Below are 13,763 nucleotides of genomic sequence, written 5' to 3' on the forward strand. Positions count from 1 at the left end.
TGGAGAAGAGATTTCACCGCAGTTGTGAAGAGAACTTGTTGCTGGAAAGAAAAAAAAAAACTCGTTTTTTTTTTTTTGTTTGGAGAGAAATACCTAGCACGAAGATACCATATTAGATTTTAGGAGACAGAGTTTAATGAATTCACAACTGTGAATATTTTGTTTATTCTTATTGATATATATAGTGAATTAGATTACATAGGAATTAACTAAGAAGTTACAACAAATAGAGATATTCTAGGAATATGACTATATTTACGTAAGACTAAAACTAGGAAAGAACTAGTAAACTGGGAAACCTAGTAGACTACAGATATATCGCTAACAGATTAAACAGCAAAATTATAAACTATGATTATGATGAAGAACTTATTCCTACTTCATAATGGTGTACCTGCACAGATAAATCCATCAGCTGATTAATGTGGAGAGGTCACAATACTCAAGAAAATGCTTATGAAAACAATAACCATTGCCATGCACATGAGAGGACAGTGATCTATAAAGGTGGGTATCCTAACCAATATGATGTCAATCTCTTTACGTTGCTTTGTCCAACATAGACACAACGAGACAAACATAACTAGTTCATAAATTCACGACCTTGACATATCTCGAGAACAAGATACAGAATGGGTTATACATGGAATCCTAATGTAACTAGTTCATTAATTATGGCAGTCGTCATTATAAACCATAAGCCTTGAAGTACAAAAACCAAATCGTAAATCATCATTTACATGCATAGCCAGATACAAACAGTTAAATCAAAGCTTATGAGCTTTCTAGCAAGTGATATCCCAACTTCTCACCTTCCCTTGAGGTTTAATCCTTCGCAGAATCATTGAAGAATCTTATCTTCTGCGAGCACTTCCTTGTCACAGATGTTTCGAACAATTTCAGGGAATAACTTCATCATATAGGTGTCCTTATAACATTGGATTTAGACTTTGTAGATTAATTCAAGTTCCAGCTTTTAGTACAAAAGGCATTGAGAAGCTTTGCCCATATTTTCACCTGTATGAGAAAATGAAACATATTCCAGCCTATTAAAACCGGCATGGCAAAACAGGAAATATAAATTATTCAACAAGGACAAATCCAAAGACCAAGCTTATGAAAGCAAATATCAACATACAAATAATTCTGTAAGAAAACAGCAGACATAAAACTTCATGCGAGCTTCATCTTAGTATCACCATCCTGAGATGTAACACTTGATTATGCAAGAATACTTATATCACCACTTACAATCAAAGTAGAGCATATAATGCATGGGCTCTAGAATAAGGATCTTTAGAGGCCAACTCAGAAATCATTTCCAGAGCATGCCTTACGTCAAATGGATCAGCAAATGATACACTAAAATGACAAGTGAGTATTTCTCTAGTGACAAGCATGTCAAGCCCAGCTATTAACTAATCTTACCCAACCTTGGAACAAATTATTTATTTTCTCCGAGCAGTTGCAGAACATGCAAAATGAACAGACACAAACCGCCGTTCAAATATTGGAACTAGACTTCATAACTTATAAGTTCTGAGAACAGAGGAGGTTTAGCTACAAACGCCTGTAAGTTGATAAAGTAAAGAACTAACGCACAAGGAAGAAATGAAATTATACTACAGAGCTTGAAACATAATTGAATCCTCCGTTTCACACCATCAAGGCGAAAATGAGATGGCAACATACCAAGAAGTTTGCAAAATAACCAGAATCCAAGCACGTAGCAAACTTAACTTGAACATCAAAGACCCCTGCCAGATGAGATAATGAATCGTTTGGATCCACCATACCTAAAACAAGCGTTTCCTTACATTTGTTGTTAGTTGTATCGACACCAACTTGGCTCTGGTGCTCTTCCAGCTGCGAATATAAAGTATTGTAAGGGGCCACCTGTGCAGGAAAGATCAGTAACTTTTCTGATCATTTTCTAGAATGAGTAGGATGAAAATGGATTCATAATGTCGATCAGAAACATTTCCGTATACTAGAAGGAGAATATGGAATCATAAGAAGGTTTAGAACAAGTTATTTAAGTTCGGCCAACTTGGGATATCACACTTGTTCTCTCAGAAGTACTTGTGTACCATTGCAATGCTATTCCCTTTAGGTATAATGGTACATTAACACCAAATAACAATCTAATAAAATAGTGATTGTTCCTTGGTGGATTGGATTACAATATAACAAAAAGAAGCTTATGTTGCTTTTGGTGTTACAATTTCTTAATATGATCTAAGTCCTCATATGGCCAAGTATGGTACTGCACGTTACTTATATATCCACCTATTCAGTAGATTGAAATCTCTAAAACACTTCCCCACTAAGTTTTTTTCTATAAGTACTTATGTGAAAGGAGTGTTGAGATTACCTTGTCACCGGACTTGGAAAGCGCCCTCATATCGTAATTTGTATGTGCATATGACACCAACTTAAACCACACAAAACTAGCAAAAAGCATTAGTGTTACACCGGGCATAGCAGCTGCATCAAACCTGCACAAAAGCTAAATAACTCTAACATACAACATAAAACCATCACATTAATATAACAAAAAAAAATGTATCCGGAGAATGTAAGGATTAAGTCGAAATGCATTAAGTTCGCTCAATTGAGAATCATACAAACTGGGTACATAATTGAAGCTATGGTAATAAGTACATGAAGATAAATTACAAACTGCAAGATATTACAGTAACCGAGCGAGCTTCTAAATTAGCAATAACCATTTATTCTTTTTTTTTCTTTGTTTGAATCTTGACAGCTAATATTTGCATTTTATTAAGTGATTAGTTCAGGAGAGATCCTAAGATTCCGAATAGTTACCCAATTTTCCGATTTCATTCAAAAATGGGTCCATGTGACATATGGTGTGGGCATCAGCAACTAAAGTAAAGACTAACAATCGAAGTCCCGTATGCTGAAAAAATGGAAGGGTACTCACCTACATGTCAAACTGGCAAGTCCAGTACTACAAGAACTAAAATTTCCCAAGGGATCTTAAAAGCACATCCTGTGAACGTATACAATCATGGATAACTATGCTGATGGCTAGCTTTTCAACCATATAAGAAGCAAACCGCAAACAAAGGTAGGCTGAGATAGAATTCAGATAAACACGGTACAATAATATTCATGTCAGGAAGTTCCAAAGATGTAGTTACTTCAAATTAAGCATGGGATAGAGAGTAGACGCATACCAAAACATGAAAAGTGGCCAGTCACTTAGTAATGTAAAGCTGAACCAAAATCCAGATCCAATTAGTAAGCCATATTGAAATAATAAGAATAACAAAAACTCAAACAACTAAACGGCCGTACACCACAAGAGGATTGGATTTAAAATTGAGGAATATATGAGTAATCCTCTTGTAATAGGGGATTCCAATTCAACTGCGTAGCATACTAAGGAAAAAAGTACAAACCTTCAACTCTCGACAGTAGAATAAAAATGAGAGATAAATTTAATCAGTCAGCAAGATCAAAATTGCACCTAACATATCATTCAACTCTCGTGTGCAACACTTTTGCACCCCAAGTGACCTCCTTAACACTGAGATACAAAAGAATAGAACAGGTAGTGGTTTTACACAAAATCAACAAACGGAGATTTGACTGAGGTTAATCATCACATATACTAAACATGACGATTAAGCTTATTATCGTGAGACACTCAAAAATATGAAAGGACTGCAAATACAACCCAAGGATTTAATGGTGGTATTGATGCATATTATGAAATGAAATGAGGAGTAAAAACTAGAACCTCCTGATGCCGAAAATGAACAAGGGGTTTTGTTGGTTACAGAAGCCTACTCAATAACCTAGAATTGGGTCAGGAGAAGTATATGTTTATGCAGGACAAGCATCTATTACCATTCACCACACAAATGAAAATTAATAACTCAACCATCATCTAAAGAAAAATTAATAACTCAACCATCATCTAGAGAAAAATCAAACCCGCTTTTAAAGCTCAAATTTCTTTATACATACTCTGGATACAATTAAAAAAATAATTATGAATCAAACACAACTGAAATAAGAAGACATGATAATAAGCAAGTAAAAAATTCCAATCCGAATAAGTAGTCGGAAAACCCTTTGCATCAGGTGGGACTGTTACGATTTGAACCATGACCTATCCAGTACCATTTTTTACAAAAGAAAAAAATGGTTAGAAAATAAGATGAGATCCTAAACAATCAAAAACCCCTTTCTATATATGTCCACTTTTTATAATTTTCTTATATGTAAAATCAATAAAACAATAGATCTAAATGAGAAGGGCGTTCACCTTGTAAGAAACAACTTCAACAACAAAACCCCCAATTATTCGTGATGTTTAAATGAAAACCGGGGTTAGGAAATTCACAAAAGATTTAACAAAAAGTGAAACGGAGAATTACCTATAATTCCTAATGGAAGAATAGATCCAACCGAAACATCTTCACTGACTTCTAATACTCTTCAGTAATGATTTATGTTACCATGGAATGATAGTTGTAACAAGTATGAAACTGGAAAAATTAGGTTTATAGTTATGATCTTCGAGAGAGAAAGTTAGTGTCTTCTGATTGTGATAATAAAAAACAAATATAGGATTTTCTGATTGCGAAGAAAAGGGGTTTTTTTTTCAAGCAGATTCAGATGTAGAATGTAGCAACAAAAACAACAAAAAAATATTTTGAGAAGGGGAGAGAAAAAGGAGCAGATAGATAGACAGAGCAGGGTTGTTTGATTTTTCAAGATTAGAATCATTATCTCTGATAAAAATCATGTAATCTTAGTTTTGGTAATTAATAATAGAGAGACGAAGAAGGTTTACAGAGCAAAATAGTTTCTCTTTATAGCTCCGATAAATGGGGAGAGGGATGCCTAGGAAATTGAACCACTGAAATTACCAGGTACATCCGTCATAGTATCGATCCGCGAATTAGAAATAAGATATTAATAAAATATTTCATTCGACGACGAACATAGTCGACCGATGGTGTGGTCCGTGTTTTTTATTAAATCCTTGACCATCTTGACCAGTCCAAGGTGTGTTGAACGATAGTGAGGGTCACGGTTATGGTTTGAAGAAACCCCATATTCCACTAGTGTTATGATTTTTACACGTGGCCATTGGCTATTTATTCATCACATGACTCATTTAATCACACGATTGAGACTCAAAATTAATGTCTTATGTGTTCATGAAAATAAATTATAAGCTTTTAAATTGAAATCCGCTAGTTTCGGCTAACCATGTTAAACATAATATTTGTACGCGGTTCGGTTACGGTTTCATCTAACTAGAGTGTAATTTTTTTTATGTGAATAAGATTCAAAGATTCATCTAACGATGGATATATTTTGTTTTGGTTCCAAATCTATCTTAGCTTAAGCCTAAAGCAACCTATGTTTTAAACAAATATATAAGGGTATCCTCAAGCAACTGGGATCTTTGAATACCAACACTACTTTTTGGTGTGTCCTAGTTGTAAATAGAGTTTTCCTCTTCCTAAACCTTTTAGGTAGCAATAAAGACTTGATAGGGATTCGTGAAACTAGGGCAAACTTTCTTTCCTTGATAACTTGAGTATCTTGATTTTCATTATATGTAGAGATTTCTCCAATGATCAAGATAGATAGTAATTGGTGTGATACCTTTTACGGATCAACTACATTCTTGTCCGAAGTTAATTGGTAGTAGGATAATATCTGTACCGACTTAATACAGTGTGGTGTTTAATCGGGACTAGGCCCCCAGATTTTTTTTGCATTTGCAGTTTCCTGGTTAACAAAATTTTCGATGTCTGTATTATTTCTTTTTTCGAATATTGTTAGGTGTAAATGGGTGTTTCGTGTCAAACTCCTTGCTGATGAAACAATTGAATGACGTAAGTATCGTTTAGTATCTTAGGGATCTTATCAACGTGAAGGCCATGACTATGGGGAAAATTGCAGTCCGGTTATGAATCCTTGCACAATTAGTGTTGTTCTCTACTTTGAGACTTGCGTATGCTTGGTCTGTTCGCTAGCTTGACATACAAATTGTATATTTAAATGGTATTCTTACGGAGGAAGTCTATATGAAGAAACCTCCTGATTATACTGAACCAAATTATCCTGATCATGTGTTGTCAACTGCATAAATCTTTATATGGACTCAAGAAAGCATGAATAGCGTGGTACACTCGTCTTAGTGTGTTTCTTCAACAACTTGGTTTTATTGCTTCTCGAGCAGATTATTCTTTGTTTATTTGACGTACATCTACTGATGTCACTTATCTTCTTGTGTATGTTGACGATATATATTAACAGGCCTCTCTTATACTTTTTTGTAAAATTGTATTGATACTCTTCCCAAGAAATTATCACTAAAATATCTTGGAGAGTTGTCTCTTTTTCTTGGTGTTGAGGTTACATGAAAACCTAATGGATTATTTCTTTCTCGGTGAAGTTATATAGATGATTTATTGGAGCGCGCTCATATGCAAGGGGTAAAGCCTATAAATACTCCATTTACCACTTCTACCAAGCTAAATTCAAAGGGAAGAATTCTTTTGAAAAATCCCACTGAATATAGGAGTCTTGTTAGTGGTATTTATTACTTGTTAATCACTCGGCCAGAGCTTTCCTTCTCAGTTAATAAGGTCTGTCAGTTTTTGCAACATCCTACTAGTAAACATCTTTTTCTTTTCAAACGAATTCTGCGATATTTACAAGGTACTTATTTTGATGGCTTTAGTCTACGTCCTTCTTCTGATTTAAAACTAAGTTTTCAAGCCTACACGGATGCTGACTGGGATGGTGATCAAACTGATATACGTTCTACTAGTGGTTATTGTGTTTACTTGGGATCAAATCTTGTGTCTTGAAGTGTTAGAAAACATAAAATTGTATCTAAGTTCTCGTTCGGAAGTTGAATATCGTGGTCTTTCCATTGCAACTCCTGAGCTCATGTGGATTGAATTTTTACTCAAAGAACTTCAAGTTCCTGTCTTATGGTGTGATAATCTTGGTGCTATATATATTACTATGAATCCAGTTTCCATAGTCATACTAAACATATTGAAATTGATTATCACTTTTTTCGTGAAAGGGTTCAACGTGGTCAGCTGCTTTTTCGTTTTGTTTGTCCAAAGATCAAGTTTATGATATCTTCACTAAACGTCTTTCGCGATAAAGGTTTTCTTTCTAGGTTCTAGGCTTGTATTTTCTGATCTCCCGCTTAGATCGAGGGAGGTGTTAGAGAATAAAATTTTTTTGTTTTTATTTCCTATTGAAATGTTGTTTGTGTATATAACTCTAGTTTAGTTTGTTATGTCTTGTAAGCCAAGTCAAGGATATGTACCCTATATTGAAATTTATTTAATCAAATCATATATATATATATATGTAAACAGGACTTTGCCTTGGGTTTTCTCACGTTGAGAAACCAATCCTATTTTAAAATCCGTTTATTTTCAAGACTTGTTTTGCGGCTTCTGCCGACGAAATCACGAGTGTGGGTATACTACCGAGTCGTAAAAGCATTACCGGACCATATATTTATGATAGATTATGAAGAACACGATGAGGTGGTTTTCCAAGTTGATGCAAGTTACCAAAATTCGGAAGGAATAAGAGGAATGTTGTGACTTCTTTGATCAATTCTCAATATAACATAAACAAGTAGAAGAAGTAAAACAAGAAGTAGTGGGGGAATAAGCAAAGAAGTTGTGATTCCAAGAAGCTCCATGTTTACATAAGTAACTTGTATCAGGTAGAGATCAGAGCTTGGTTTTTCTTTTCCTATGTTCGTTTGGGTGTGTATTGCGCATTTATAATGAGGTTTATCAAAATGGGTACATGTAGTGTCTAATTAATGGAGAGACATTTGTCTCAGAATTTCCAGATGTGGAAGTTTGGATATATACAACCTCTTTTTTGGTTAAGAGTTTTCGTTTTATTTTGATTTGTTTTTGTTTTTCTAAACAATGTACTTGCTTGCGCTTCTTTACTTCATCGTAGAGATTTAACATTACATGTGTAATAAAGTTTTCCAAGGGATTAGCAATTTCACATTAAAATTTTGAAAGATTGGGTAATTTTGTTATACATTTGGGTCTTGAAATTAGTGTGACCATCAGCTTTTTCTGTTTCAACCATCTGAATTATGTTTGTGGTAAAATAACACAATGAAGTTGCATAATAAAAATTAAACACGAAATAGGTGCTAAAGATTCTTAATCTCTATATAATTCCTAAATAAGGATAAAAAACACACGTGGGGTATAAACAAAAGGAACTGTCGAATTAATAACATTAAACTGCAAAGGAAAAAATATATGCGCACCTAATTACGCGCCCCGAAGAAAAACTTGTACAATATTTGTTTTTGAATTTCTAATTAATTTGTTTGTCTCTATAACTTATTTGTTGTCGTCATCAGTGATGAAAAAAGAACCCCCAACTTATTTATAATAAACCGGAAAGACTAGAATTTCTACGCACTTAATTACGCACACGTAAAATAAACTTTTTGAGAATTATTTGATTGTTTAATTTATTTGTATTTCTTTAAATAGAATTAATTCGAAAACCTCTTTTATTTCCTAAATATGATAAGACATATTCGATCTTTTTTTCATGTTAGCCAGTGCATACAATAATATTCCAAATAAAAAAAAAACTTGTGACTTTAAGAATTTATTACCTACAAGAAATTGAGTAAAGAGGATCTTTCGAAGTGGACCCTAAAGTATTTATTGATTAGCTGGGGAAGCCCAATAGTAGTGAAACTTGGCTGTACTGACTTTGTCCATCTAATATTTCATACAAATTTTCTTAAAATTTAGTTTGCAATGTCGATAATGGATGACTTGGTAAGATATTCTTTGGTACCTAAAAACTAAATTTTCTGATGTACGAACCTATGCTCCCTCTGAGAGAATTTTAACTTTGGACATCACTGGAGTTGGTGTATGTGGACGCAAGAGAGATTATTAACAGAAGAAAAAATAGGCATTGCGACCATGCGGGGCAAAGCCTCACTACACCAAATCAAATAAGGTAGGGTTAAATTGATATTTAGTATACCACCGTCTTTTTGTTTTGTTTTTTTGTTTTTTGTATATAGCTTTGAAAATGTGTTACTAATGTTATTCGCGAATGATTAGAATCGATTTAGGGAAAAATATTGAACCACTACAGATTAGGATACAAGAATTGGTATCAGTATTACAAACCTGGAAAACTGTTATATGTTTTAACCTGTATTGCTTGTACTTGTACACGTAGTGGAGTTTCTATATATATATATATATCGAGTTGCAGATTTATGATACGCATATTTGTAACATGTTATGAACATTTGTTTAATTAGTGATCCAGATCAATATGCATACTTTATGCAAACCATTCTTGAACTTTGGTTACGGAACCGGGATGAATATCAAAACCAGACACAAACTTAAATAGTTCAGTGTTCCTGAATTCCGTGGAGTTTGCAAACCGGTAAGAAAATCAATTTAGTTCTATTGACCCTGGAACAAGCAATAGTCTTATGCTTTAGAAACCGGTACGTAAACCCAAAACGTTTTGTAGACTAAGGAACTTTGGTTTGGTGGAAATTTCACAAACCGGTACGAGAACCTAAATAGTTATGTGAACTCCGGAAGTTTGGATCAGGTAAACATTTACAAACCGGATCGCTTACCAGGACTGAACCGACTCACAAACATCATGGTAATTGTACCTTGTACACCTTCTAACCTTTTCGATTAAATTTTCAAGTGTGTTTAAATTATTTCTACGAGATAATTAACATTTTATTTAATCTCTAAAAACACTAGTCTCATTTGATCACACATGATTGTGATTCAAAATTAATGTCATATGTGTTCATGAAAATGAATTATATGCTTTTAAGTTGAAACCTATTAGTTTCCGCTAACCATGTTAAACATAGTCTTTGTACACGGTTCGGTTACGGTTTCACCTAATCAGAGTGTATATCTTACTTATGTGAATACGATTCAATGATTAATCTATCGGTGGATATTATTTACTTGGTTACAAATCTATCTTATCTTAAACCTAAAGAAACCTATGCTTTGAACATCTATAAAATAGGAACCTCAAGAAAATGGGATCTTTGAATCTCAACATTACATTTTGGTATGTCCTAGTTGTAACTAGAGTCGTCTTCTTCCTACCTTTTATGGTTTAGCGATTATAAAGACTTCATAGGTATTCGTGAAACCATGGTCAGTTTTTATTTTCCTAGCGATTAGAGTCATCCTCTTCTTAAGTTTCAAACATATATCTCCACTTAGATGTCTAGAAAAATAAAGCTCTCAAATTAAATAGTGATGGAACATCTTATTTTATTGGTCGAAATAAGTCTTTTCTGAATCATAAATTATTGTGAGGCTATATGGTAACATTTTGATAGTAACAAATATTCTGTGATAAATGAAACCCACATATGTTTAAAAATTATTACACTTGTTTTAGATCCATGCTTACTTAATGTTGCCTTTAGTGTTTGGGTTACACCTCGTGTCGACGGTTTATGATTAATCTGCCCTTTGTAAATGGTTATATTTATATTAATATATTTAACTTAGAAGATAAAGTGTGTATTGGATAATAGAAAATCGCAAACTCGGTTTTTGATGGTAACCCACAAAAATTCCTAAACTCTATATAATTTCTAAATAAGGATAAAAAAAACATGTGTTAAATAAATAACAAAAACCGCCAAATTATTAACATTACACTCCAAAGACCAAAATATCTACGCACTAGTTACACACCCCTAAAATAAAATTGTCGGACATTCGTAGATTGGTTAATTAATTTGTATGTCTTTATAGATGATTTATGTCGTTATAACTGATTTGGTTGTCGTCATCAATGATAAATAAAACAAAAACGCCAACTTATTTATGGTAAATCGCAAAGACCAAAATATCTAGACACCTGATTAGGCACATGTAAAATAAAACTTTTGGGCATTGGGTGATTAATTTATATTTCTTTAAAAATACTGAAGCGCTTCATACTGCATTGGCACGTAAGTTATGGAATAATCCGGAAGAGAAATTGATGGAACAAGTGGATCCTACTGATTATTGAGGTTTCTAACCTCTGATTGGGAATTCGAAAACCGCTTTCCGTTTTTAAATGGGATAGGCCAGCACTTTTTCATGTCATCTATCGAAAGCGGAAAATGGGTCATTTGTCCAAATATTTTTAAATCACGGTTTAAATGGACGAGTAAAAAATAGTTTGGGTGAAATGTCCAAAAAAAATAGCAAGGATGAAACTGGATTCATCCTAGCTTAAATTTTAAAAATAGCAAGGATGAAACTGGATAGATCCTGTGTAAATTAAAAATAAGAAAAAATATTTGAAAATAGACACGATGAAACTGGTTACATCCTGTTTATTTTTATATTTTTGTCCATTTAAACAGTATCAAAATCTAACTGTCCATTTCACCCAGAAATTGTTGATTTTGATCTTTTTAACCAATTTTGTGTATTAAAAGACCCATTGAATGCTCGCAAAATGTTCCACATAAAAGAAGAGATCTTGTACCTTACAAATTTTCACGCCTACATAAAATTTGGTAAAGCGAAGCTTTTGGGGTGGACCCTAAAATATTACATTAATTAGCTGGGCCATCCCTATTGTTGTAAAGCTTGGCTAAACTGATTTTGTCAGTTTAATATTTCTCAAAAAGCTCTGTATGCCACTGATGGCCAGGATCTCCGTATTCCCACTTTCATTCTACACGTTAAAATTTTGATAATTGTGAAAATCGTTGTACTTGGAGCAACCGCATTGGCGGAGTATAACCAAAGATCAAAGAGGGAAAAAAAGACCAAATTTTGAGTTTAGTTTGGTGTGTGACGTTACGGTGGAAAGACTAAATTTGGTCAGATGTACATTATACGTTCGCCTGGTGTGGGGCGTGGACCATACCAACGCCTGATTGGGGAGATTCTGAAAGAAAAAAAAAAAGAAAGAAAGAAGTGGGGCGGAGGTATAAAGCCCGCGCCCACTAAAATTGTTTTAGAAAACAAAGAATGGGGCGGGGGTATAATGCCCGTCCCATACAAAATAAAAAAAAAAAAAAAATGGGGCGTAGACTTTGCGTACGCCCCATGTGGAGCGTAGACTTTACGTTCGCCTGATGTGGGGCGTGGACTATACGTCCGCCTGGTGTGGGACGTGTACTATGCGTCCGCCTGGTGGTGGGGCGTGGACTATACCAACGCTCGACTATATCTGGGTTTAGTCTTGGTCCCAGACCAAATATACTCTGGATTTTAGTCGTCGATCAAAATTTGATCGATAGTACGTTCCACTATTTCTGTTCAAAAGACCAAATATTTGGATTTAGTCGCCCACTGCGGACGCTCTTACAACTTACAAGCATCGAGAATGATTTACCATCGATTAACTTATTGTTGAATCACATAACAACTGCCCTATAATTTTGATAATGGGGAAAATTACTTGAACAATCAAAATGTTACTATTGCAAATTACAAACGCTGAACAAAATCTACTATTAGTTAATTTACTTACTTTTTTTTCTTGATTCCACCTAGTTGCCACCGAAAATTATCCTATTTTCCACTCACTCTGAAATTTCGAACAATTTTATTTTTACAATTCTGTTTTTTCCTATTTACCATCTATAAATAGTTAAATTAATAAACTATTAAACCAACAAAAACTTATGATTTTCTTAATAAAAAATAGAGTTCCTCTACTCATGCTAATGACATCCAAATAGAGTTTCTCCAAACTAAAACTTATGCTTTCCTGAACTTTGAACATCCAAATAATATCAGAAAGGATTCTTATGTGAATTTGTCTTTCATACGTGGCCTTTAAGCCAACAGTAGGGCTATTACACAAAGAGCAGCGATGAACAAAACCCTTTCCTAGTATGTCCATTAATGAATCAAATTGACTAAGGGAAACTTTTCTTTTTTAAGGAAAAAAAAGTTGTGATGAACCGGTGGCGTGAGTGGGAGAGATGGGGAAAAGGCGACGGTGGGGAAAAGAAGAATAGCAGAGTTGTTTATTTTTGGGTTAGTCCTTAGTGTTAGGTGTAAATTTAAAAGTCAAAAAGTAGCATTTAGAACATATATACATGGGTGGTACCAGAATGAACGAGTGTGGCGATTAAGGTGGGGTAAATAAGAATAGTGTGGGTGATGTGTGGTCTTCTTTTTTTTTTTTTGAAGCCGTTTGGAAAAAAAAATAATTTTACACCAAAGTTTTACACTTCGTTCTGTCCCGAAGAGATCAAACGGCCAGTATCCGGCGTGCTTAGCATCGGATGGATAAGAACAAGAGTGGTCCCCATCCTAGACACACTGTGCAACTTCGGCAAGGACAAGAGTGGACCCATCCCGAACACACGGTGCAGCTTCGGTAAGACAAGAGTAGGCCCCCATCCCAGACACACACACGGTGCAGCTTCGGTATTTTTTTCCGTACATATATCATTTTTGATAATAAATTAAACCCGAGCTTATTCATGGAAAACCCATAAAAGGCGATATATATGCCCCCCCACATACCGCCTAAGTTACTAGACTAGTTAAGCGATACTACACTAGCATCAATCCTCAGTATTTTCAGTGTCATGAATTGGATCAAAATACAAAAAGTAGTCGACACCATCAATCGTCAGTGTTTTCCTGTGTTGTAAATTGGATCATCATACAAAAAGTACATCACCAAACCATGGGTTTCGCTAA

The 13,763-nt window shown here is 34.4% G+C and overlaps 1 protein-coding gene across 2 annotated transcripts; it reads right to left on the minus strand.

The window, feature by feature from the left end:
• Positions 1-414: 414 nt before the first annotated feature.
• Positions 415-4,793, minus strand: LOC113344167. 2 transcript variants are annotated; one of them, XM_026588185.1, is made up of 4 exons: positions 3,204-4,139; positions 2,375-2,498; positions 1,741-1,896; positions 415-1,017 (listed from the first exon to the last, which is right to left on the minus strand). In XM_026588185.1, exons 1-4 carry the CDS (start codon positions 3,209-3,211, stop codon positions 958-960), a joined length of 348 nt encoding a protein of 115 aa, XP_026443970.1. In that variant the 5' UTR covers positions 3,212-4,139; the 3' UTR covers positions 415-957. The 2 variants fall into 2 exon arrangements, 1 of the variants encoding a protein (XP_026443970.1); XR_003357689.1 differs by lacking the exons at positions 415-1,017; positions 3,204-4,139 and adding an exon at positions 4,413-4,793 and having other exon boundaries at positions 1,742-1,896.
• Between the last annotated feature and the right edge of the window lie 8,970 nt (positions 4,794-13,763).

The sequence above is a fragment of the Papaver somniferum genome, unplaced genomic scaffold (assembly GCF_003573695.1).
Source record: "Papaver somniferum cultivar HN1 unplaced genomic scaffold, ASM357369v1 unplaced-scaffold_75, whole genome shotgun sequence".
Lineage (NCBI taxonomy): Eukaryota > Viridiplantae > Streptophyta > Magnoliopsida > Ranunculales > Papaveraceae > Papaver > Papaver somniferum.